This window comes from Orcinus orca, chromosome 2, assembly GCF_937001465.1.
Source record: "Orcinus orca chromosome 2, mOrcOrc1.1, whole genome shotgun sequence".
Classification (NCBI taxonomy): Eukaryota; Metazoa; Chordata; class Mammalia; order Artiodactyla; family Delphinidae; genus Orcinus; species Orcinus orca.
In genome coordinates, this window is record NC_064560.1 from 53801373 (window position 1) to 53827820 (window position 26448).

The 26448-nt window shown below is 40.7% G+C and overlaps 1 protein-coding gene across 5 annotated transcripts in view; it reads left to right on the forward strand.

The window, feature by feature from the left end:
• LARP4B (La ribonucleoprotein 4B) overlaps positions 1–26448 on the forward strand; it is an 88297-nt gene that overhangs the window by 25965 nt on the left and 35884 nt on the right. For 4 of the 5 annotated variants that reach the window (XM_049705671.1, XM_049705670.1, XM_049705673.1 and 1 more), the window contains 4 exons: positions 3505–3639; positions 4286–4345; positions 21442–21846; positions 26170–26308. In XM_049705671.1, the coding sequence (XP_049561628.1) occupies positions 3559–3639; positions 4286–4345; positions 21442–21846; positions 26170–26308 (685 nt within the window). In that variant the 5' untranslated portion in view covers positions 3505–3558. Of the gene's footprint in view, positions 1–3504; positions 3640–4285; positions 4346–21441; positions 21847–26169; positions 26309–26448 lie in introns of those variants that run through there. The other variant, XM_049705672.1, reaches the window with a different exon arrangement.

A 26448-nucleotide genomic window follows, 5' to 3' on the forward strand; every position in this document is an offset into this window, starting at 1 on the left:
TTTTTTAAGGATTTCTTTGTCCCAAAAGACCTAAATAAATATTTAATTCTGAAACAAACATTTCAGGTATATGTGAAAAGAATTGTTTAGAAACAGAACTAAGAGAACTATACTCTCCCAAGTAGTTAATAAGGTTAATAAAACTTTTTGAGGTGGAGCTTTGACAGATGGAATTAACCAGGTCTGCTAGCAGAAAGACCACTAAGTAGGCAGGTGGGCCCTCTGATTTCATCTCTTTGTTTTTTCATGTAAAGAGAAAATGAAATCAAATCAGGAAAATGACTCCTTTTGTTCAGCTCGTTAAAGCTTTGTGAAAGCTGCCTCTGACCACTATCAGGTTGTCACATTACTAGGTCTTATGCCAGGAAATATTTTGCTTTGACAGTAGATCTATTCCCCCCTTGCCTATTTGTCTTCACAACCTAGAGACCTACTTTTATGCCAAGAAACAATAGTTTGTATAGTGGTAAGTCTTAAAATAGTTTTGGTTTCTTGAACAAGTAATGAAAAAGTTATTTTGTTATTTATTGGAACTGTTGTCAATCATACATTCATCATCATACTCATCATACTCTTAGTCTTATTTCAGATTCAGATATTTGATAATAAGGTTAATTTTAATGCAAATTTTAATGCTGTGTATCTCTGTACAGCTTGCTTAATGAGGTGCATATCAGTAACCCCTTCTGTTGGCAACTTTTCCAGTTGTTGGACTTTTTTTTTCTTATTAGTTATCTGTTTTATACATATTAGTGTATATATGTCAATCCTGATCTCCCAATTCATCCCACCTCCACCCCACCACCACTCCCTGCTTCCCCCCTTGGTGTCCATACGTTTGTTCTCTACATCTTTGTCTCTACTTCTGCCTTGCACACTGGTTCATCTGTACCATTTTTCTAGATTCCACATATATATGTTAATATACGATATTTGTTTTTCTCTTTCTGACTTAGTTCACTCTGTATGACCGTCTCTAGGTCCATCCACATCTCTACAAATGACCCAGTTTCGTTCCTTTTTATGGCTGAGTAATATTCCATTGTATATGTGTACCACATCTTCTTTATTCATTCGTCTGTCGATGGGCATTTAGGTTGCTTCCATGACCTAGTTATTGTAAATAGTGCTGCAGTTAGCATTAGGGTGCATGTGTCTTTTTGAATTATGGTTTTTTTCTGGCAACTTTTCCAGTTGTTGGACTTTTAAAAAAAAAAAAAACGTGTGTCAGGTCAGTAATAAAGAGATATAGTCGTGTGATGTAAAGATTACTTGTTTGTAGATAGGATGCATGGGTCAGATCAGGACCACTGTTCTGTTATACAAGCTACTGCCATGGCTACCTTTTTAACCTTTTATTATACAACATTTCAAACATACAAAAGTAGATGGGGTCGAATCATGAACCCTCATTCACCTCTTCTGGGAAGAACAGTTGTGAACCCCCATGTCTCTGCCCCACATCATGGTGTTTCCCCTGTAAGTATTTAAATATGCAGCTCTGAAAGGTAGGCTCACTTTTATTATTATTATTAAACATAACCACAATATCATGACATCTAAGAAAATACAGGAATTCTTTAATACTGTCAAATATCCCATCACTATTGCTTCCCTGATTGTCTTTGGTTTCAGTTTATTTGCATCAGATAAAGCCATATAAACAAAATAAAGCCATAGTTTGGCCAGTATGTGTATCTTGTCTCCTTTTGTGTTGAAGAAGCCAAGGGTACTCATCCAGGAATTGCGAGCTTCGCTGAACCCCTTGGCATTCCTCTGTGCTTGTGCTTGCTACAAGTTTGTAATAAGATCACGTCCTGGGTTTGTTGTTTGTTTTGCAAGACTACTTCCTATCTGGTAGTGATGCTGTTTCTATTATAAGGTACATAATTTCTGACTGAAAAAATATAGGTAGTATATATAATAAAGGACTATTGATTTTTTTCTCTTTTGGGTATCATATCTTGTTTTCAACCAAACTTTTTTTCCTTTGGTAATCTTAAAAATCAAGTTAATAGTGGTAAAATGCATCTACACCCCATTCTGTGACTGTCAGTCTGGGTACCAATCTATATTTTCAGGATTTTACAATTTAGCACATTGCAAATAATTACAGTTTAACATATTTGTCATTCATCCTACATTGTGGGAAACATTGATCTCTGTGAAACTGATTTAATTTGTTTCAAGCATTTCTCCTCTGTTAGTAGTTTACATTTCCAAACGTGTCTTATAGCATTTCAGTGATTTTGTGCTTTTGTGGTTGATGATATTATACATTTGACAAAGGATGAGATCACCTTTGACCATCAGACTATTATCAAGGGTTTTGAGAATTTATCACAAGCAGGTTATTGAGAATAAGGAGTGCCGTAATAGAAACTAAAAACCTACATGGTGGGCTTCCCTGGTGGTGCAGTGGTTGAGAGTCCTCCTGCCGATGCAGGGGACACGGGTTCGTGCCCCGGTCCGGGAAGATCCCACATGCTGCGGAGCGGCTGGGCCCGTGTGCGAGCCATGGCCGCTGAGCCTGCGAGTCCAGAGCCTGTGCTCCGCAGCGGGAGAGGCCACAGCAGTGAGAGGCCCGCGTACCGCAAAAAAAAACCCTACATGGTTACCTGGTGAGACAAGAACAGTTAGCTTTTAAATTTCTTTATCTGCCACTTGGATACTATGTGTTTTCAGAAGCAGCCTGAAAAATCTGGGTTAAATCAACTTCTTTATCTTGTGAAGCAGTGTAGTTTACAGTGAAGAGAGGGAGTGCCTGAAGCTACACCTGGATGTCTGAGAATCTTGGTTCTGATACTCATAATATGAAATCATGCAAACTATTATCCCTTCTGAGCCAGAGTTACTTCATAAGCCATTTGGGAAAATCAAATGAGATACTGTATGTGAAGTTCAGTGTCCAGCTTCTGAGCTGAGTGAATGCTTTGCGGAGGCTGCTTTGCATACTTGTGCCCTGTTTAGACTGTTTTTGGTTTCTTTGGTTCAGAAATTGCGAAGGGATTCCTTTTAAATGAATTATTGTTTATTTCTCCTGACAGCTGTTTTCCTGGAACAGAATGAAATTAATGGGGCTGGTCAAAAACCATATATGTGTGTGTGTGTGTGTGTGTGTATGTATATATATATATATATATATATTTTTGGGATTCATCAATCCCAAATTGGAGTTCTATTAATTTTGTAATTTTCTGTTTTTAAAAAATAACTTTCTGAACATGAGTGGGCTTGGATATGTTAGCATTTAGTTTCTAAGTCTTAGGATATTATCATGGTTACCAAATCAGTGTGAAGAAGAAACTTATTAAAAAACAAGTATTATTTCTTGGGTGCGTAAGGTGGAAATTATGGGCAAATTTCTTTAAACTACTTAGACTCCAGAGGGATAAACATATGTCCTGGAAAACTTGAAGATTTTAAAACTGCTTAGTAATATCATTTTAGAATTAATTACACTCTGCACCTCAAGTTACCAATTTACTGTCTCTTGTTTTACAGTATCCTACGGCTAGCATTAAACTTCTCCCAGTGGAGCCACAAAGTAAACAGCTCATGACTTCTGATCAGGACGCTAAGGTCGTGGCTGAACCTCAGGGCCAGCGAGTCCAGGAAGGCAAAGACAGCGCTCATCTGGTGAGTGGGCATCCAAGGCCAACACTGGCCTGGTGTACCTCTCTTCTCTTCTGATAACAGATCCTACAGTACACTTGGAACACTAGCGTATCTCATGCTGAAATATAGGTGTTATATTCTGAGTAAATTTAGGGGTTGCTTAGTAGAGGAAATTAGCAGTTTCAAAGTGATAGAGAAAACAGATGTCATTTATAGCTCTGAATACTTAAAGCTTTGGATTTAAAATCACCAAGAAAAATGCAGTGATTTGTAAATAGTTTAATAACATTATAGTCATTGTAGTGGTATTTATTTAAAGAGTTAATTAGAATTATGTAAGTTTTTAATTTTGAGTGCATTTGTTTATTGTAAGATTTTATCATGTCAAGCAATAATATTTAAAGTTTCTAAATGACATTGGGAAAAGTAGGTTTTCTTAATTTTCCCTGTGGAAACTACAAGGAATTTTACTTAATGGTGTTCAGTCAAAATTTCAAAATATTTTAAATTTCAAGACTCCTACATCATTTTGAATATCTCATTGAATTTCTTTGTCATGTAAAAATTTGCTTTTCTCAGTGGGTTTTGTTTTACTAAATTACTATGGTTTGAAAATATGTTTCTTTACACTGTTGTGATGGTGTGTTTGGTGTTTTCAATTTTACAGATGAATGGTCCCATATCTCAAACCACTTCTCAGACAAGCTCCATCCCAGCTTTGAGTCAGGTAATTCAGTTCAGAGATTAATCACAGCTGAGGCTCACAGATATTGCCTAACAACAAATATTAATTATAAAAAAAATTAGAAAATGTCAGTGTTCCCCAAAAAGAGAGTGGGGGGAACCACCACCTGGGTACACTATATGTCAGTACTGTATATCCTTTTCTGGCTTGTGTGTGTGTGTATGTGTATAGTTCTACAGACAGCAGTGTGCCATGTGTATTAATTTAATTTCATGTATTCCTCACAGTGTTTTTAATGGTTCACTGATCATCTATTGTATGTATATGATTAACTTTACATTTTAATAGCCTGTGTTCCTTAAAGCACAAAAGTGATAGTAAGCTTTTAGTAAGAAAATTGATTTCACATTTTAGCTGTGATTAATGAAAGAATAAGGAAATAGAGATCCACTGGTTTTTAAATCCTGCTTTACACCGTTTGCATTTGCGTATGTCAGGTGCATTTGGAGTCAGGCGCATTTAGCTTGGCAGTCCTCTAAGTGATCTCATAAATCCTACAAAATTTTAAAAGTAAGTCTTTTTTTTAAAGTAAAAGTAAATTTTTAAGAGTAATCTTACTAAATTTATAGTCAACCTCATCTACACCCCGAAAATATAAGCAGCTCATGTAGAAACTAAAGGCGGGGATTGGATTGTTGATCTTTTAAAAAAAATAATAATAAATTTATTTATTTATTTATTTATTTTTGGCTGCATTGGGTCTTCATTGCTGCACGCAGGCTTTCTCTAGTTGTGGCGAGCGGGGGCTACTCTTTGTTGCGGTGAGCGGGCTTCTCACTGCGGTGGCTTCTCTTGTTGTGGAGCACAGGCTCCAGGCACGTGGGCTTCAGTAGTTGTGGCACGTGGGCTCAGTAGTTGTGGCTCACGGGCTCTAGAGCACAGGCTCAGTAGTTGTGGTGCGGACTTAGTTGCTCCGCAGCATGTGAAATCTTCCCAGACCAGGGCTCAAACCTGTGTCCCCTGCATTGGCAGGCAGATTCTTAACCACTGCGCCACCAGGGAAGTCCCTGTTGATCTATTTTTAGTAAGGCAGAATTTTAAAAAATGAGGGATCCGCTCCAAACTACTTTGTTTCATTGTTGTTATTCTATTATGTATGTAGGGTTTTTGCATATTGTACTTTACATTGATTTTTTAAGTGAATTTTATAATATCTTAAGTACTTCAAAATCCAAATATAAGACTTATACAGAAATCATTGATGGATTAAAATAATTGTTTTCAGATCAAATCTCCCTCTTCCTCTTGGTTGATTTGCGGTCCAATATAATATTCAAACATCTTTAAAACATATTTCAGGGCATAAAACTAGATATTTGGATTCTATGGGTGGGTTTTGGTTTGGTGTTTCTTTGCTTGCTTTTTAAAATTACTTCGTGGAAAATAACTGAGAGAGACCTATGTGGAAAAGAAGTGTAACACTTTAGCCAGAATTCAATATTTCATTTCTGTGGCGAAATAATTTGCAACTAGTACTGCCTACACATGCTTTGTCATTTTAAAGGGTCAAGGTACTACAATAGAATATTATATGACTAGTTCTTGGTCCAGTCCTGCAACCCAGTACCCCTGGAGTCTCTTGGGTAGAGCACATCTCTGACACCTGATATTGTAACGTGCATATACTATTTATCAGTTTTTCAAGGTATTGCACACTTGAGGTTTTCATAGGATCATTAAATACTAGAGCTGGAAGGGACCATAAGAGACCGTCTGGGCTCACAACATGTATGTTCTTTAAAACTTTAAAACAAACTTGCATTTTATAGAAAATAAAAGAAATCCATTACAACTTTTATGAAGTTGTAATCAATATATATATATTTCACCTCATGTTTTCCCCCATAGCAGATTTCATCTGTATATCCCCTTGTACTTGCCCTGTGGTATTTTCTTTATGTTGATTTGCCGTCACTTCTTTAGCTGTTGGGTTTTTGGGTACATTTACTTAACTTGTTTCTCCTTTTCCTGCTATTATAAATGACATTGCTTTGAACATTTTTCTAACCAGCGTTATCATGGTGCACCTAAGTGTGTGGATAGCATAGTTGGTGTGGTGGCTCTGAGTGCTGATCCTCAGTGGTCTGCAGTTGTATGACTGGAAGGTGAATGTGGTTAGCAGTCTAATTTAGGAACCATTTTCTTTAAGGTTTAGTGTTCCCCCCAAAGTTGGATGCAGTGTAAGTAGGAGGAGAATGGCCATAGTGATCCCGAAATAAATGTCTGGATAATTAAGGAGCAGGTTTGCATTTATTCATTGGTAATACCAATTGTTTATTATACAGCTCCCTGCTCCCTCCCCCTATAAAATACTACCCTTATTGAGTAGTAACTATTTACAAGTTTAGCCAATCAGCCAAAAAGTGATCTTAGCTAGGGGAAACTGAGACCCAGAGAGGCTTAAGTAATTTCCCCAAGATTGCTCAGCTGTCCAGGATTTGAACCTAGGCAACCTGGCTTCAGAGCCAACTCGAGAAGAGAACTTCCTCTTTGGCATCTGTTATTTCCTTTAGAAAGAGAAACAACAAGTAGAAAGTAATACGAGAGACAAAACCTCGCTCTTGTCAACCATTTGGGAACTATTTGCATTGGCTCTAAGTGGTTGAAATTAATTTGGGATAGAGCTAGAGGATTTTAGGTGGGGAATAGCATGACTTATATTTTAAGAAGATTATTTTGACCATTATTTTGACCTTATTATATTAATAGAATGTATTGTAGTGAGCCAAGTATAGAAGTATGGAAACCAAATTAAAAAGCTGTTAAGTAAGGTGAGAAATGATGGTGGCTTAGACTAAGAATGAATGGATTTCAGATTTACTCTGGAGGTGGATTCAATGGCACCATTTATTGGATTTAGGGGTTAGGGTGAGGGAAAAGTAAATCAAGGATAGTTGAGCAACTTAATGGATGGTGGTTTCATTTATTTCGAGATGGGAGAAACTGGAGAAGGAAAGGTTTGTGGAGGGAAAATCCACCTGGTATAAATTTAAGTGAGCAGTGAATTGGGTCATCAGTGCCAGTTGGACCTGATTAGAGAGGTTAGGCCCTGAGATGTAAATCTGGAATAAACAGATTTTTTTTATTGTTTTTATTACACAGAAAAGAATATTAAAGCTACTATTGTTTATGTGGATTAGGTAACTGAGTTACCTAAAATTAAAAATTACAATTAAAAAGTAACTGAGCTGCCATTTAGAATAAAATCAACTCTAATACTTTTTTTTCCTTCTGTAATATTTTTGCCCATCTTAGAAGTTTTATGTCTTTCAAGGGCATTCTCAGTTATAACTGTTAGCTTCACTGATTCATCTTTTTCATAGTCACCTGTATTACTTCCTTATATGTATATTTGATTAAAATTTATTTAATAAATTATGTTCTGTGTTATTTTTTAAATGTTTCAAATGTGTTTGCTTTGTCATGGGAGTTTTAAGACCCATTCGGGCAGGAACTATGTAATGTAGCTCGTTGATAGTTCTCTGCAAGTCATACTTTATTTAAATTGAAAAGAAATTTTGTTAACATCAACATGGCATAATTGATAATTTAGTCATTCATCCTAAAAACTTATCTTTGTGTATATCATATATATATCTTTGTGGTACCATGGGGATTACATATAACATCCAGAAGTTATAACTATCAAATTTTAAGTTGCCTACTTAATAACCTCAGTAGCATGCAGAAACTCTTCTCTTATAAAGTTCTAACTCCCCACCCCCATTTCTGGTGTCACAAATTATATCTTATTATTATGTGCCCAATACCATAGATTTATGCTTGTTTTTATGCATTTGCCTTTTAAATTCTTTGGCTTTTGTTTATCTGCTAATGTCCTTTCCCAGGGAATGTCCCTCCTGTAACATTCCAGGGAATGTCCAAAATGAAGTGAATGCCCTTAATTTTTTTTTTTTTTTTTTGCGGTACGCGGGCCTGTTACTGTTGTGGCCTCTCCCGTTGCGGAGCACAGGCTCGGGACGCACAGGCTCAGCGGCCACGGCTAACGGGCCCAGTTGCTCCGCGGCATGTGGGATCCTCCCAGACCGGGGCACGAACCCATGTCCCCTGCATCGGCAGGCGGACTCTCAACCACTGTGCCACCAGGGAAGCCCCTGTCCTTCATTTTTGAAGGACAGTTTTGGTGGATAAAGAATTCTCAGTTTTTTTCTTTCAGCACTTTTCCTTCATCTCGCTGCCTTCTAGCCTTTAAGGTTTCTAATGATAAATTGGTTGATAATCTTATTGAGGATCTCTTGTACTTGATGAGTCACTTTTCTCTTGCTGCTTTTAAGCTTCTTTCTTTGTCTTTTGACAGTTTAATCGTAATGTGTCTTGGTATAGGTCTCTGGGTTTATCCTACCTGAAGTTTGTGGAGATTTGTAAATTCATGGATTTCATTAAATTTGGGAAATTTTTGGCCATTATTTCTTCAAATATTCTCTCTTACCCTTCCTCTCTTCTCATCCTGGGACTCCCACAATGTGTATGTTAATTGTCCTGTCTTCAAATTTGCTGATTCTTTCTTCTGCCTGTCCAAGTCTGCTATTGAGCCCCTCTAGTGAAATTTTCAATTCAGTTATTGTACTTCTCAGCTCTGAAATATTTGTTTGGTTCTTTTTTACAGTTCCTATCTCTTTGTTGATATTCTCATTTCAGTCACATTTTGTTTTCCTGATTAACTTTAGTTCCTTGTTCATGTCTTTTCCTTAGCTCTTTGAGCATAGTTAAGATGATTGTTTAAAGTCTTCATCTAGTAAGTTCCACGTCTGATTTTCTCAGGGACAGTTGATTTTGTTCCTTTGAATGAGCTGTGTTTTCCTGTTTCTTTGTGTGCCTTGTGATTTTGTTGTTGTTGAAAACTGGACATTTGATTACATTTGTAATGTGTTAACTTTGGATGTCAGATTCGCTTCTTACCCAGGGTTTGCTGTTTGTTGTCACTGTTGTTGAAGGCTATAGTAGTCTCATGGTTTTGAGACTTTTCCAAACTATTTTTGTAAAGACCATTCCTTGTCATGTGTATTCAGTGATGTCTCTGTTCCTTTTGCTTGTGTTCAACTGATGTTTTCACAGAGATTCCTTGAATGTCGTGAGTTGAAGCAGACAGTCAGTCCAGCACTGCCCTGCCTGGTGGCCCCCTCCTGCCCCACCCCCCCAACCCTCCCCCCAGTGAGAGGGAGTAGAGCTGCCTCTCCCAGTCTTTGTAGACTGGCTTTGTGCTGGGACAGTCCCTCACTGAGTAGCTCAACTTCCTTGGACACTAGAGATCAGCCTGAAGTGAAAGCTGAAGGTCTTCTCAGGATGTTTTTGAGCACACATCTTGCCTGGTTGTAGCTTTCTGAATTCCCCATATACATGGCTGCTTTTGAGTGTCCTAATTTCCTGGAGTTACACTCCAGCCTCTTCTAGGGGCTTTAGGTGGTTCTTGCATGTCTCTGCGTGTCATCTTCTGCCCTGGCATGTGTGGGTTTGTAGTCACCTTATAGCTTTTATGAGCAGTGCCTGACACTTTGCCCCCGCCTTTTTTTTTTTTGGCTGCACTGTGCAGTTTGCAGGATCATAGTTCCCTGACCAGGGATCAAAGCTGGACCCCAGCAGTGAAAGCATTGAGTCCTAACCACTGGTCTGCCAGGGAATTCCCCACTTTTCCCATTTGTGTTCTGAGTTATGTGAGATAGGAGAGGCAAGTCAGTCCTTTAGGTAGCCTCCAGCTAAGACAGAACAGATGGACACACTAATTTGCAAGTAAGGTTTACCCTGCTCCCTCTGGCTCCTGGAGGGGATCTGGGACCTGGGCTGCTGCCACCCCAGACCAAGGTCACACCACACCACAAAACGTTCCTGCCATGTCGAGCACAGCCTTTTCGTGATTGTTTCTTTGCTTAGTTGCTGTAAACTGTGATTGTTTTTCAGAGCTCCTACCAAGTGTGTTCAGAAACTTCTGTTTTTTTCATGATATTTCTGTGAAGGAATGAGAGCCTGGAGCTTCCTAGTTCACCAGTTTGCTTGACCTCTCATAACCTTTTTTTTTGCTTTTCTCAATCCTACACTTGCGTAATTCATTTTTTATGTTTATTTATTTTATTGAAGTACAGTTGATTTACAATATTGTGTTCGTTTCAGATGTATAGCAAAGTGATTCAGTTATACATATGTATGTAGATATCTATATTCTTCTTTCTATCCTTTTCCATTATAGTTTATTACGAGATATTGAATATAGTTCCCTATGCTATACAGTAAAACCTGTTGTTTATCTATTTGATATATGGCAATGTGCATCTGTTAATCCCATACTCCCAATTTATCCCTCCCCACCTTTCCCCTTTGGTAACCATAAGTTTGTTTTCTGTGTCTGTGAGTCTATTTCTGTTTTGTAAAATAAGTTCATTTGTATCATATTTTGGATCCCACATATAAATGATATATTTGTCTCTCTCTGACCTCTTCACTTCGTATGGTAATCTCTAGGTCCATCCATGTTGCTGCACATGGCATTATTCCATTCTTTTTTGTGGCTGGGTAGTATTCCATTATATATACATATATATATATATATATATACACCACATCTTCTTATTATTCATCTGTCAGTAGATATTTAGGTTGATTCCATATCTTGGCTGTTGTAAATAGTGCCGCTTGGGGTGTGTGTGTCTCTTCGAATTAGAGCTTTTATCTTTTCCAGTTATATGCCCAGGAGTGAGATTACTGGATCATATGGTAACTCTATTTTTAGTTTTTTGAGAAACCTCCATACTGTTTTCCACAGTGGTTGCTCCAATTTACATTCCCACCAACAATGTAGGAGCATTCCCTTTTCTCCACCCCCTCTCCAGCATTTATTATTTGTAGGCTTTTTGATGGTGGCCATTTTGACCGGTGTGAGGTGATACCTCATTGTAGTTTTGCATGTTCCTGTTGGCCATCTGTATGTCTTCTTTGGAGAAATGTCTATTTAGATCTTCTGCCCATTTTTTGATTGGCCTGTTTGTTTTTTTGTTACTGAGGTGTAGGAGCTGTTTCTGTATTTTGGAAATTAAGCCCTTGTCAGTTGCATCATTTGCAAATATTTTCTCCCAGTCTGTAGGTTGTGTTTTTGTTTTGTTTATGGTTTCCTTTGCTGTGCAAAAACTTTTAAGTTTGATTAGGTCCCATTTGTTTATTTTTGCTTTTATTTCTTTTGCCTTGGGAGACCAACCTAAGAAAACTGTTATGATTGATGTCAGAGAATATTTTGCTTATGCTCTCTTCTGGGAGTTTTATGTTGTCATGTTTTACATTTAAGTCTTTAAGCCGTTTTGAGTTTTTTTGTGTGTATGGTGTGAGGGAGTGTTCTACCTTCATTAATTTAGGTGCGGCTGTCCAGCTTTCCCAACACTACTTGCTGAAGAGACTGTCTTTTCTCCACTGTATATTCTGACTCCTTTGTTGAACATTAATTGTCCATAGGTGTGTGGGTTTATTTCTGGGTTCTCTGTTCTGTTACATTGATCTGTACGTCTGTTTTTGTGCCAATAGTATGCTGTTTTGATTACTGTAGCTTTGTAGTATTGTGTGAAGTCTGGAAGGGTTATGCCTACAGCTTTGTACTTTGTTCCTTTTTCCTCTGTACTTTCCAGAATTGCTTTGGCAATTCTGGGTTATTCATGGTTCCACATAGATTTTAGGATTATTTGTTCTAGTTCTGTGAAAAATGTCATGGGTAATTCAATAGGGATCACATTAAATCTGTAGATTGCTTTGGTTAGTATGGCCATTTTAACTATATTAATTCTTCCAATCCAAGAGCATGGCATATCTTTCCATTTCCTCGAATCATTTTTGATTTCCTTTATCAGTGTTTTATAGGTCTCAGTGCATAAATCTTTCACCTCCTTGTTTAGGTTTATTCCTAGGTTTTTTTCTTTTTCTTTTTTCTTTATTTTTTGTATGCAGTTTTAAACGAGATTGCTTTTTTACTTTCTGTTTCTGATATTTCATTGTTAGTGTAAAGAAGTGCAACAGATCTCTGCATATTAATCTTGTATCCTGTTACCTTGCTCAGTTCATTGATCACTTCTAATAGTTTTTGTGTGGAGTCTTTAGGGTTTTCTATATAGAGTATCATGTCATCTGCATATAATGATAACTTTACCTCTTCCCTTCTGGTCTGGATACTTTTTATTTTTCTTGTCTAATTGCTATGGTGAGGAATTCCAATACTTTGTTGAATAGAAGTGGTGATAGTGGGCATCCTCGGCTTGTTTGAGAATTTAATGGGAAGGCTTTCAGCTTTTCTTTCTTTTTTAAAAAAAATTATTTATTTTTGGCTGTGCTGGGTCTTCATTGCTATGTGGGCTTTCTCTAGTTGTGAGCTGGGGCCACTCTTCGTTGTGGTTCATGGGCTTCTCATTGCCATGGCTTCTCTTGTTGTGGAGCATGGGCTCTAGGCACGTGGGCTCAGTAGTTGTGCCTCGTGGGCTCTGTAGAGTGCAGGCTCAGTAGTTGTGGCGCACAGGCTTAGTTGCTCTGCAGCATGTGGGATCTTCCCAGACCAGGGCTCAAACCCATGTCCCCTGCATTGGCAGGTGGATTCCTAACCACTGTGCCACAAGGGAAGTCCCGCTTTCAGCTTTTCATTGTTTAGTGTTATGTTGGCTATGGGTTTGTCATGTGACTTTTATTATGTTGAGATATGTTCCTTCTGTACCCACTTTGGGAAGAGTTTTTATCCCGAGTGGATGTTGAATTTTATCAAATGCTTTTCCTGTACCTATTGAGATGATCATGTGTTTTTTGTCTTTTGTTGATGTGGTATATCACATTGATTGATTTGTATGTGTTGAACCATCCATGTGACCTTGGAATGAATTCAACTTGATCATGGTGTGTAATCCTTTTTATGTGCTGTTTTATTTGGTTTGCTAATATTTTGTTGAGGATTTTTGCATCTTTATTTATGAAAGATGTTGGCCTGTAATTTTCTTTTTTTGGTATGGTTCTATTATCAGGGTGATGGTGGCTTCATAAAATGACTTTGGGAGTGTTTCCTTCTTTTCAGTCTTTTGGAAGAGTTTGAGAAGTTAGGTATAAGTTCTTCTTTGTACGTTTGGTAGAATTCCCCAGAGAAGCCATCCAGTCCTGGACTTTTGTTTGCAGGGAATTTTTTTTTTATTACAGATTCTGTTTCACATCTAGTGATTGGTCTGTTCAAATTATGTTTCTTCTTGATTCAGTTTTGGTGGGCTGTATGTTTCTAGAAACTTGTCCATTTCTTCTGAGTTGTCCATTTTGTTGGCGTATAACTGTTCATAATATTTTTTATGGTATTTTGTTAAAATACCATAAAAATCTGTGGTGTTGGTTGTTGTTTCTCCTCTTTCAGTTCTTATTTTGTTTATTTGGATCCCTTCTCTTTTCTTCTTGGTGAGCTTGGCCAGAGGTTTGTTGCTTTTGTTTAACCTATCAAAAAACCAGCTCTGGGCTTCCCTGGTGGCGCAGTGGTTGAGAGTCAGCCTGCTGATGCAGGGGACACGGGTTCGTGCCCTGGTCCAGGAGGATCCCACATGCCGCGGAGCGGCTGGGCCCGGGGGCCGTGGCCACTGGGCCTGCGCGTCCGGAGCCTGTGCTCCACAGCAGGAGAGGCCGTAGCAGTGAGGGGCCCACGTACCACAAAAAAAACCCCAACAAACCAGCTCTTGGTTTTATTGATTTTTTTTCTGTTTTTTTCCTTCTTACTCTCTATTTATTTCCTTTCTGATCTTTATTATTTCCTCCCTCCTGCCAGCACTAGGTTCCACTTGTTCTTTTTCTGATTCTTTAGGTGGTAGGTTAGGTTGTTTATTTGAGATTTTTCTTGTTTTTTTTTGAGGAAGTCCTGTATCGCTATGAACTTCCCTCTTAGAACTGCTTTTTCTGCATCCCATAGATTTTGTACAGTTGTGTTTTCATTGTCATTTGTCTCGAGGTATGTTTTAAATTTTCTCTTTGATTTCATTGTTGACCCATTGGTTTCTTAGTAGCATGTTGTTTAGTCTCCTTGTAATCGTTTTTTTTCTTGTTTCTCTTTCTGTGGTGAATTTCTAGTTTCATGCCGTTGTGATCAGCAAAGATGCTTGAAGTAATTTTTATACTGTTAAATTTGTTGAGGTTTGTTTTGTACCCTAGAGAATGTTCTATGCATACTTAAAAAGAATGTGTATTCTGGGGTTTTTTTGGATGCAGTGTCCTGGAAATATCAACTAAATCTAACTATTCTGATGTGTCATTCAGAATCTTCATTGCCTTATTTATCTTCTATCTAGAAGATCTATCCATTGATGTCAGTGGAGTGTTAAAGTCTACTTTTATTATATTCCCATCGAATTTTCCCTTTATGTCTGTTGTATTTGTTTTATGTATTTAGGTGCTCCTATGTTGGGTGCATATATCCACTCCTTCTGTTGATGGTTTTATCATTATATAGTGTCCGGCTTTGTCCTTCTTTATGGCTTTTGTTTTAAAGTCTATTTTGTGTGATATGAGTATTGCTACCCCCACTTTCTTGTCATTTCCATTTGCATGAAATGACTTTTTCTGTCTCCTCACTTCCAGTCCATATGTGACTTTTGCCCTAAAGTGATCTGTAGGCAGCATATTGTAGGTCCTTATTTTATTATTCAATCTGCCACTCTGTCTTTATTTATTTTTTTTGTGGTACGCGGGCCTCTCACTGTTGTGGCCTCTCCTGTTGCAGAGCACAGGCTCCAGACGCGCAGGCTCAGCGGCCATGGCTCACGGGCCCAGCCATTCCGCGGCATGTGGGATCTTCCCGGACCGGGGCACGAACCCGCGTCCCCAACCCGCGTCCCCTGCATCGGCAGGCAGACTCTCAACCACTGTGCCACCAGGGAAGCCCTGCCACTCTGTCTTTTGATTGGAACATTTAGTCCATTGACATTTAAAGTAATCATTGATTAGTATGTATTTATTGCCACTTTAAATCTTGTTTTCCAGTTAATTTTGTATTTCTTCTTTTTCCTTTTGTGGTTTGTTGGTTTTCGTTTGTATTATGCTCGAGTTCCTTTCTTTTTGGTTTTTGTGAATCTGTTTTATGTTTCTGATTTGTGGTTACCCTGGTTTTCAAGTATGTTAACGCATAACTGTATCTACTTGCTTTAGACTGGTCGTCATATAAGCACAAACACATTCTAAAAGATCTGTATTTTCTTACTCCCCTTCCCCACATTTTCTCATAACCTTTTATGTGAGAACTTTTTCCAGGTTGTCATTGATTTAAATTGTCTTTTTAATAACATAGAACTACTGATAAATTCTTATTGCATGTAATAAGAATTCTTATACAAATATAAAACTTGATTGTTCAAACCTATAAAATGCAAATTAATGACATTCATTTCGTCTGGCAGGTGATGTTTTGCTGAAACTAAAAGCTGTTTCACCAAGTACTTGTGGTACTAGTTTACCCAGAATTTCTTTGAGTTTACCACAACCTAAACTGCAGAATTTCGAGTGAATAACTTCTTACTGCTTTTGTTGATTCGTTTCTTTGGTGCACCTTGGTGTCACCTGGCCTTCACTGGGCTTGAATGAATTTATGACGTTTTAGATCCAGTTCTTTTCTCAGTAAATTAGGTTAATTTAGGTGTTGTCACATAGCACCACTGCACTCTTAAACCTACATGCAAACATGGACATATCTTTAAAATTTTGTATTTGCATCTTTTTTTTTTTTTTTTTTTTTTTTTTTTTTTTTGTGGTACGCGGGCCTCTCACTGCTGTGGCCTCTCCCGTTGCGGAACACAGGCTCCGGACGCACAGGCTCAGCGGCCATGGCTCACGGGCCCAGCCGCTCCACGGCATGTGGGATCTTCCCGGACCGGGGCACGAACCTGCGTCCCCTGCATCGGCAGGTGGACTCTCAACCACTGCGCCACCAGGGAAGCCCTGCATCCTTTAATTCTTTTAGAGAGCCTGTAGATTCCCCCACTTTGAGTCGATGGTGCAGACACTGACTTGCTATTAGGATGCTTTCCCAGGGGCTTGAAGAATGGGGCAGTGTGTGGGGATAGGAGAGAGTCGTTTTGCAAAATTGAGAGGGGTGGCCTTATAAAGGATGGTGCGATCTGGAAATTGGGGGGAGGAGACCTGATAAACCGTTTGAGCAAAGATAGGATATGCCAGGGTTATTCAGTTGGGGTTTTTTAATTTATTTATTTATATTTTATTTTATTTTTTGGCTGTGCTGCGAGGTTTGCCAAACTAACATATCTTAGTTCCCCAACCAGGGATTGAACCCAGGCCCTCAGCAGTGAAAGCACCGAGTCCTAACCATTGGACCACCAGGGAGTTCCCAGTTGGGTTTTTTTTAGATGAAATAGAGGAGCTGAGGGGGATGGCATCTTAGAATGAGAGGCAATTATAGAGGTGGACTGGGGTCAGATTATGAGGAGTTTGAAGTGATGTTGGGGTTTGATTCTAAGTATTTTACTTAATAGCATCACGACAACTCATTTTACAAGTGAGAAGACTGAGAAAAAGAGACTAAATAATTTGCCAAAGCTTACACACATGGTAAAAGCTAACCGGCACATACCTAGGCAGATAAGCTTATGAATTTGCCCCTGTAACTCCTGCTCCATTTAACTCCATGTCACAGATATGAAGGGTTTGTGTCTTCCTGGGTGAAGAATCCATTTTTTGTAGGGATATTTAACTCTATAGTGATAGAGACAGACCTCTTTATCGGTAGAATGGGGTTAATACATCTACCCCAGGTTGTTGGGAGTGTGAATTCAAATAAATGTGTGACAAAATGAAAATATTTGTGTGCTTAGATTCTTATAGCACATAAGTGCTACCATTATCATCATCATCATCATCACCATCATCTGCTGTGGTTTCAGTCCTTGAGTTTATGTACATTTAGAAGTGTCCCTGTTATCTTCATGTTTAAGTAGAACTCCTAAACTTTTTTCGTCAAAGATATCAGCATTGGGACTTCCCTGGTGGCGCGGTGGTTGGGAATCTGCCTGCCAATGCAGGGGACACGGGTTCGAGCCCTGGTCCAGGAGGATCCCATGTGCCACGGAGCAACTAAGCCCGTGCGCCACAACTACTGAGCTTGCGCTCTTAAGAGCCCATGAGCCACAGCTGCTGAGGCCCCTGCACCTAGAGCCCATGCTCCGCAATAAAAAAAGCCACCACAGTGAGAAACCTGCACACCGCAATGAAGAGTGGCCCCCGCTCGGCGCAACTAGAGAAAGCCCACACACAGCAACGAAGACCCCAACATAGCCAAAAATAAATAAATAAAATAAATAAATTTATTTTAAAAAATAAAAGATATCAGCATTTTGTAAAATGTTAGTAGTACACCAGCCATAACTTGTAGATTAAAGTAGAAAAATCTCCTTGCAGAGGAGTTAACAGAATTATTTTGTTTTCAGAGTAGCATATCTGAATCATAATAAGAAAAAGAATCTCTTATACTGAGAACAAAGCTTACAGATGTTGAAGAAGGTTCGGACCCATTGTATGTGTCAGCGGTCCTGGACCACAGGGTGCAGGGTGGCGGTGCTCCTACTGCTCGAAGAAGGGCTTCGTTTGGGAGCTTTCAAGGGGATTCCTGTATTGGATTGGCAGGTGCAGATTTTCTTTCTTTCTCTTTTTCTCTTGCTCTTTCTGTTTTCTTAACTAGAACTTTCAGACATCTGTAGAAGTAGAGTAATAAAATGAACCTCAGTGTGCCCATTCTGACTTGAACAGTTCCCACCCTCACATTTCGCTTTTATTTTGTTTTTTCCTCCCCTCTGCACACACAGTTTTAAAAAGTGTTATGTCTGTATGTATTTACTTATTTATTTTCAGGCCAGGTGTGATTTAACAGCGTGCCATTTGCCGTAAACATTTCAACATGCATCTCTAACAGACACCATTCCAGTTTCTTGCCTAGCACGATCATTCCCAAACACTCACAGACTTTATTTCTTTAAGGCAGAAAATTAGATTCAACTATAAGTACCTAAGAATTTTAAAAAACAAATTTTTACACTTGTTTCCCTTTGGGGAATATACATGTTAACTCCTTTGGTTGCCACCATTCCATGAAATATAATTCAGAGAATGCTGAAACACTGTAGAAAAAGCAAAAGTCTTAAATTCCTTCTTCTGTCTGGGATAATAATTTTAGTTATTTTTTTATTGAGTTTATGAGAATAAGAAAAATAATACGAAAATCTTTTTGCTGTGTTCTCAGTCTTTGGATTCCGTGTGCCATTTGGGTTTTAATGTGTGGAATAGAATGGCTGTTGGACAGGGTCTGTTGTGATTAGGATTTTGGACTTGAGTGGCAGGGACATGTGACTGCTGTGCGAGGGTTATTTTTGGGATCTGGGTGTCGGCTTCTCATCAGAAACTATAGAAAGTTAGTGGGAGATGCACTTGCGGAGGCTCAGAAAGCGACAAGCATTTTTATGTGAGCTTTTGAACTTTCGAACATGGGTTGTTGCTTCAGCAAAGAATTAAGTAGTGACAATGACAGTGAAAAAACTGGCCTGTTAGAAAAATCTGTGGAGGAGAAGGAACCAGAGAACAAGATAAGTAAAACTTTATCTTCATTATTCGGTACCTTTGGAGGTGAGGAACTTCATGGAGTGGGACGCAGGGCCGGTGTGTGGGCCGGGGTTTTTGTGAGGCCGGTGCACAGACAGGGTACAATGCCAGGGCAGCCACTTAACTCGGTCTCCTCTCCCACATCTGGGTTCTTAACTGGGTCTGAAAGTGTGGGTGAGGCTGACAAGAACCCCGACGTCTCTGCTGTCGGGTGGGGTGGTGAAGGTGCCTGCGCCCCTCTGAGCGGGGGCCTCCCTGAGGGCGAGGGACCCCGCTCACGTGCCCGGGTGCCCTCCCACCGGGGCCTTGGCAGTCACCCTCCCTGCTGTCACCCAACCACCTGGGAAAGCTCTGCAGTAGAGAATGAGGTAGCGGTAACTGTTCAGATTGGCAGCGCTGCTAACTCTGCAGGTTTGAATCGTGGGGAGAGGGAGGGTGGAGATCCTATTTGTGGTGACCACAAACGATGTAGGAATTCACGAGAGAGCGGGTTTTACAGTATTTGTGTTATTGACCCTGACGGCCCGGACGTTGGAGATGAGCTGTGTGCTCATGTGCATGGAACAGCTGCGGCTCCAGAGAGTCGTCCAGCTGTCACCTCCAAGGGGGTCTGCGGAGGGGCCTGGCCACCAGACAATGCTGCCCAAGGGCCAGGGGAGTCAGAGGCGCCGCGGGCAGAGCCATCCCTGCAGGGCAGGCCACTCCCAGGGGAAAGGAAGGAAGCTTTTAACGAGAAAACTGAACCTAGTTCTGAACTTTTGAGTGATGGTGACCCACCCTGTAAAGTAAACATCGGTGACCTGCAGGCAAAGACTTCCACCAGGTTTCCTGAAGATTACACAGAAAGGAGTGTATTATGTAATGTTGGCACACTCCCCACATTAAATATCAGCACAGACATTGACTCGCTACTGTGTGTGTGCACTGTTCCAGAAGGGAGAGAGCACTGCAGTTCAGGACCGGGAGGTCAGGTGGCTGATTCACATGTTAATTTAATTAATGGCACTTCAAACGTTGAAAGAAACGGTGATTCTGGTGCTATAACAGCTACTGTACATCAGAGTTTAAACTCTGAAAAGGAAGGAGAAAATAACTCTATAAAACCACTAAAAGACAATGATTGTTCCAGTTTAGACGTTAGCAGATCAGACAGTCTCCTTTCCATAAGTCTAGATAGAATCAATTTAAGTTCAGAAAGATGTATCACTTCACTGAGCTTTGGAAATGAGTGTCTTCCTATTCATGCAAATATCCAAGAATCAGCCCCTAACAGATGTGATGATCCAGGCCCTGAGTTCCTCCTGGGGCCAGTGATGCTTGAGGAGCAGCACCAGGGTGACTACAGCTTGGAAGTGGGAAGCAGCCAGCTTGCAAACAAAGCAGAATTGTCTTTGCAGTCTCAAAATAGTTCATCTTATCAACATGAGGATGAAATTAGCATTTTTGAAGATGAGGGTTGTGGTTCGAGGGCTTTTGAATGGAGAGCTGCCTGTCAGGTACATCTGAGTGCAGACATTAGGGCCAGCAAGGCCCAGATCAGTGATGTAACGTGTGCAGTGCAGGCAGCAGACGTGGAGGGAGTGTTCCGAAACTCACAGGAAGTGCCCCGAAACGGCGAGTCTCTCTGTGGCTCCAGGTGGCTCAAGAGTGACTTCATTTCCTCTGCATGTATTTCCACCTGCGCTGAAGACGAATGTGAAACAGAGGATGAAACGTGTGTGAAGAGCTCAGGGAGTCACCCTCACAGACTAGAAAGTGCTGAACAAGAATCATTGAGAGCCAATCACAGAGAAACCAGTAAAATTGACATAGGAAGTGTCCAGTCAGACCCTAAAACAGCCTTTGACTGGGAAACAAATGCACAAAAATGCAAGGTGGTGCACAGTCAGGATGTGCTGGCTTGTGTTAGTTCTAGTGTAGCAAAAAACCCTGACTTTGAAACAAATCAAGTAGAAAAAAATGATGAAACTTGTAGAGTGAATGACGACAGATATGAAGATCTTAGCCTTGTGCCAGCTTTAAACCAGAGTTCGAGTCCAGGTGCGCGGGAGTCAGAAGTAGTGCAGATGAACTCTGTGGACAATGGTGGGAGCCCGCAACTGAAGCAGGTTTTCTCCGAGTCAGCTGAAGAAGTTTTTTATGCCTCCGGTAGACGTGCATTGGGGGTGGGAAAACCAGAGCTGCTCGGTGGAGAAGAGGAGGAGATGCTTTGTCTGAAGGAAGGCGGCAGTGGTCCCGGCATCATCAGCTGTGTGGGTCTGCGCGGGACAAGTAGACATGCACGCCGTTTCAGACAAAGGGGTGCCAGGCCCACTGTGCAGGGACCTGGGTTACATAGGGAAGTGGGTTTGGTGGGAAGTTCAAAGGTGATCTTTGGAAGAATGGAGTTAGGGGGCGCTCGTGCGGGGTGCTCCTGCTTGGCTGGTGTTGACCCTGCCGAAGTGGACGGATACTCAGCTGCTCCTCTCGATGGTCCGCAGGTGATTCCCGTCATCCCAGGTGACAGCAAGGAAATAGCAGTACCAGGTTGCAAGGACACTGTTCTACCACTCATATCTGAAAAGCCCTCAAAGGGGGATTTGCAGAGCTTCCCAGAGGAACTGTACTCCCAGTTTTTGAATGAACTTTCCTGTTACCCGATGGCAGAGTTGGCAAGACAGATGTTTTCTGAAGGGCTGGCAGACGGTTGTGGATATCAAGTGGGCTGCCCGTGGACTAATACAGCTGCGAAAGACACATTAGAAGAGCAGATATTTAGTGAGGACCTGCACAGTAAGCCACAGGACCTAGAGATCTCTTTGTTTTGGATGGAAAAGCCCCCTTATCAGCTACCAGTGGCAGAAGATGGTGTTATTTGGGGATGGCAAGAGAGAGGTGGACAGTTAGTAAGTATGCTGTACCAGTTCTTATTATTGTGCAGTGATGTGTTAATCTTTCATTTTGATTGCTTTTAACTCAGATTAACAAAGATTTATTCTAAACAATTGGCAGTCGTTTGAATGTTATTGTAAAGCTATAAGTTAGTATAACATCAATTTAACCATTTCCAAACTGAAGAACGTGAATTTGGTTCACTGGTTAGTATATTTAAGCCAGAATCTACGTGTCAACTCTCGTTAGCACTAACCCCTGCATGCTGGTCATCAGATGCATGTGCCCCCAGAGGCTGCTCCCCTCAGTCTTCATCCATCCTGTCTTCACCACCAGCCCCTCGTTGGAGCGGAACAAACTTTTGGCCCATTGGGTGTTTAAAGTCACTTCTAAGAAGTTTACACTTGCAGAATGTAGAGGCATTAAAATCTGTGCTTTCCACTGTTTTTGTATGGTAACCATCTAAGGGAGGTAGAACTTGATGCTTTTAACTGGCTCCAAAATCTTGGTTCTGTCTTCTTTTAGTCAGAAGCACCTGCAGAGCTTTTTGGACCTCAGTGCTCAGGCCCCACTGGTTTGGGAGAACCTTCGCAAATGATCCTGCAACGGGCAGCTAGTTTGAGCATCTTCCTAGAATTTCTGTAATAAGTGAAACATTCAACAAACAGGAAGTTAGTCTTGCTCTTAAAGCTGTCCTTTGGACCTGCATACTTGTAATAGCAAAATCTCATTCAATCAGTAGTTTATTTTTAGTGATTTTTGTTGCATTAGGCAAGAAAAATGGTAATAGTAAGGAGATAGATGTGGCTCCAGTGTTATGCCTATTATATGGAAATAAACAAGTAGAAATTAAATCCTATAATTTATCCATTAACCTCCTTTCTTTCCTTTCCATGCCCACATTTGGGAGTTTTACCAGAAACAGTTCCATTCAAGTTAATCAGTTTTGTTCCTTAAGTAGTTATGGAGGCAAAACGCTACCTAATCATTTCCATCAGTGGATGTGGTTGACACCTGGCTGCGAGAGTCCGTGCCTGTACCTCAAGTAGAGTGCCCATGGGTCTTGCTCTTACACAGATGGGTGAGGTACGTGTGCACTGTTCTGAATTAGCTTTTCAATTGTGAGATGTGCCCAACAGTATTCTAATTTGACAGACTACATTTAATGAGAGTGCTCTTTGTTCAGAACTCCAGTTCTCAAAGTGCTTGTACAGACATCTTTTTAAACTAGTCTTAAGTAGCCACTGTTATTCCATTTTACAAATAAAAAGCCAGAGTTACAGATGTCATGACTGTAAAACCTTACTAAACTTAGTGGCAAATCCAGGAGTAGTCCATGCTAACTTAAAATAGAAAACGAGTGCTTCTTTTCCTCCATTATCTCACCTATTTTATGTTCTCCATGTGCCTTTCCCTTCCTCTGGTGTTAGTTACTCTAGTTCCTACTCAGTTACTTGTCAGTGGGACCATTCTGTTTCCTGGCCAGAAAATGTAAGTTTCTGAGTTGGTAGGTTATTTATTTTTGTTAATGGAGCGTAGCATTTAGAGGCTTAGAAAGTTTCTTTGGAGTGTCAAGAATTTGGGGATACTGTACTCTTCAAAGAGTAACATTGGTCATTTGTATAGGATGGCTTCAGCATGTAGCCTTTAAGGTCAGCTCACCGCTGGTTCTAATAACCATTGCTTAGCCATGATTTTTCAGTGGAAAAATAAGACTTAGGAAGGTGTGCAGATGAAACTTGAGTTGTTGATAATCAGTTGGAGGTCCCTGTGACTGCAAGAGAGTAGCTACATTTTTAAAGAAATATTTTTAGTACAAGTTGTTTCTCATGTGAGTTACATGAAGTTAATGAACTCTTGATAAATGTTTTGTTTTTCCTGATATTAGAATACAGTTTTCTAATTACCATAATTTTTGTTGGCAAGTTACTTAACCTTTCTCTGCCTTGGTTTTCTTCCTTGTGGAATGGGGTGTGATGACCACTGCCTCCTAGGGTGTTAGGATTAAACGCAGGTATGTGCGTGGTGTGCACCTGTCACCCAGCAGGCCCTCGTGCTAGCTGTCATGTTGTTCCCCCTTAATCATGTCTCTGTTCTTGCATCCCATGTCACACCTCAGAGTACCTCTTGAATACTTGTTAACTGCTCAAAACTGGTAAATCCCTAATACTTGATTTACTGCTTTAGAAGTAGTAAATTGTGTACAGATATGGTTCCATTCAGCTGTGGCATAAAACCTGCACAAGTTGTCAAATAGTGGAAAGTAGAATTTTGTTATTACGTTATTAAACATTCATTCCTTCTGCATGTTTCTCAGGCAGCTCCATGCTGAGCTCAGGACTGCCAGGTGTCAGCCGTGAAGTGTGCCCAGGGTGGACGTCCGGGAACCCTCGGGCCGCAGAGAGGACAGGACATGTCCTTGCGGTGCGAGCAGAGGGGGAGGAGCACGCGGCCCTGGGATGCTGCTTGCAGGCAGGGTGCTCCCAGGACCGTGTGTGTGTGTGTGTGTGTGTGTGTCTGTGTGTGTGTGTGTGTGTGTGTGTGTGTGTGTGTGTGTGTGTGTGTGTTAGTGAGCTAAAAAATGTGTGTCGGTGATGCAGTGTAGCCAACTGAAGATGGTGCTAAAAATGGAAAAGACCAGTGTGGGTTGGTGTTGGGAATTTAGAGAATGTATAGCATGTCCATGAGGTCAGGGGAGTATGTTCCGTGGGTGGGAAACTTGATGTGTGTTGTGTGGTAGAACGAGACTGGGTCTAACCAGAAAAGGTGATTTACGCTAGTATTAGAATAGGAAAGAAAATAAAGATTTGAGTTAAAAAAAAGAGAGAACAGATTGAAAAAGTGTAACTGCTGAGAAGGGCAGTGGTGTCTGTGAGGTGCGGAGCATCTTCTGCGTTGCTGTGCTCAAGGCAGCAGTTGTTTCTGCCTGTTCCCCATGATACTCTGATCGCCTCGTGCTGTACCGGGCACTTAGTGAGAATTTCAGAATTTGTTGGAGAGATGAGTGGATGTGCAGAAGCAGAGACCAGAAATGAGCTGGAAGTTTAGATGTCATTTAAGAAGGGAGCTTGAAGAGTAAGTGCTTCTTGAGAATGATATTCTTGAAGGAGAAGGGGGACCCTATTCTTTGCCCTATCCAGTACTTTACTTAAAAGGACTCCAGATAGGCCCTCACTTAGGTCCCTGGTTTTGTGGGCATGAAGTTTATTGCCCATGCCTCCTAGGTATGAACAGAATATATTCTGTAGTTTTAATCCACATCAGTCTCTATGCTCAATTTCAGAAAAACTTTCACTACAAACTTTAATCGCCCCAGCTAGGGTGAATTTATTTTTTAGGATTGTTAACCCACATGTTCTTTCCTTCTTGGCTCATCATGGTGCCCCTGACCTTGGAGACGGCATCTCTGGGGTCATGCAGTGAGGCTGCTCCCAGTTTGGAGCTCCTGTCTGTCACTACCTGGGGGCTTCTGGGACCTGGAACCTTGTCTCCCTCCCTTTGGAAGCTCTGGCCCCTGCACAGAGGTGTTAAGGCTTATGGTGTCTGGGAAAAGGCAGATCGTTTGGCTAGGTTTTGCTCAGGAATCATGGCAGTAGAACTGGAGTTAGTTTGGGGGGCAGCTGTCCCCGGGACATCAACTTTCTTTTAGATTTTGGGAGCCACTCAAGGTTTGTAAGCAGGAGAGGAAAAATCCAGGGGTGGTTGTGGGTTTAGTAGGGTGTGCCAGGGAAGACCTCAGCAATCCCCAAGGGGTGTGAAGGCGTGAGCCAGCCGTGCGGACGTCTGGGAGTGTTCTGGTCAAATGGAGCCGGGCAAGCAGAAGGGCCCGGTGTGTCCAGAACAGCGAGGAGGCCGAGTAACTGGAAATGAGCACAAAGAGTGGCCGCACCAGGCACCTCTCCGACAGACTTTCATTTTCTGCAGCCTTTACTTCTGTGAGTGTTCGAGCTTTATTTTAACATTTTATCCATTGATATTCAGATTTCTAAATCTGTGAATTGTGTTGGGAATCTGGAACAGAAATGATAATTGGATCACCAGTTATTTATCAGTTACACAGTTGATCAGATATCTCCATGAAGGCAGGGACTCTTTCATTCCTGTTTCTAGAGAGCCTTCTACTTAGTAAGAACTTAAAATCTACTGGTGAGTTGAGTTCTGAGTACATCAACTTTTATTACTTTTTCACTTGATTTCATCCTAAACGTACGTATAAATAGGTTCAGCCTTTTTCCCATAAATTCTCTAAGATGGATGTGTTTTAACTCTGAATTAGTAAGTAAAATTGCATTTGATTGAAATTTGGATACAAATGAATATATCACATTTTTTCTTAGGTACCAACGGCCAAGGTTTCAGAGCTAAACCCTAATGCAAAAGTATGGGGGACTCCTGTGTTACACTTGGAAGCAAGTAGTGCAGCGGATGGCAGTGTGAGCGCAGCCTGGGAGGCGACGCCCGGCCGCGGCCAGGAGGGTGAGTGGGTGGGGGCGAGGGGCATCTTTCCTCTTGGCTTTGGCTTTGTTTCCTTGTAGTTCATCTTTGGGAAAGTGTTTGTTAAGATCTGTGTCATGGTTAGTGACAGTATTTAAGAGCAATGAGGTTTCTCACAGTCA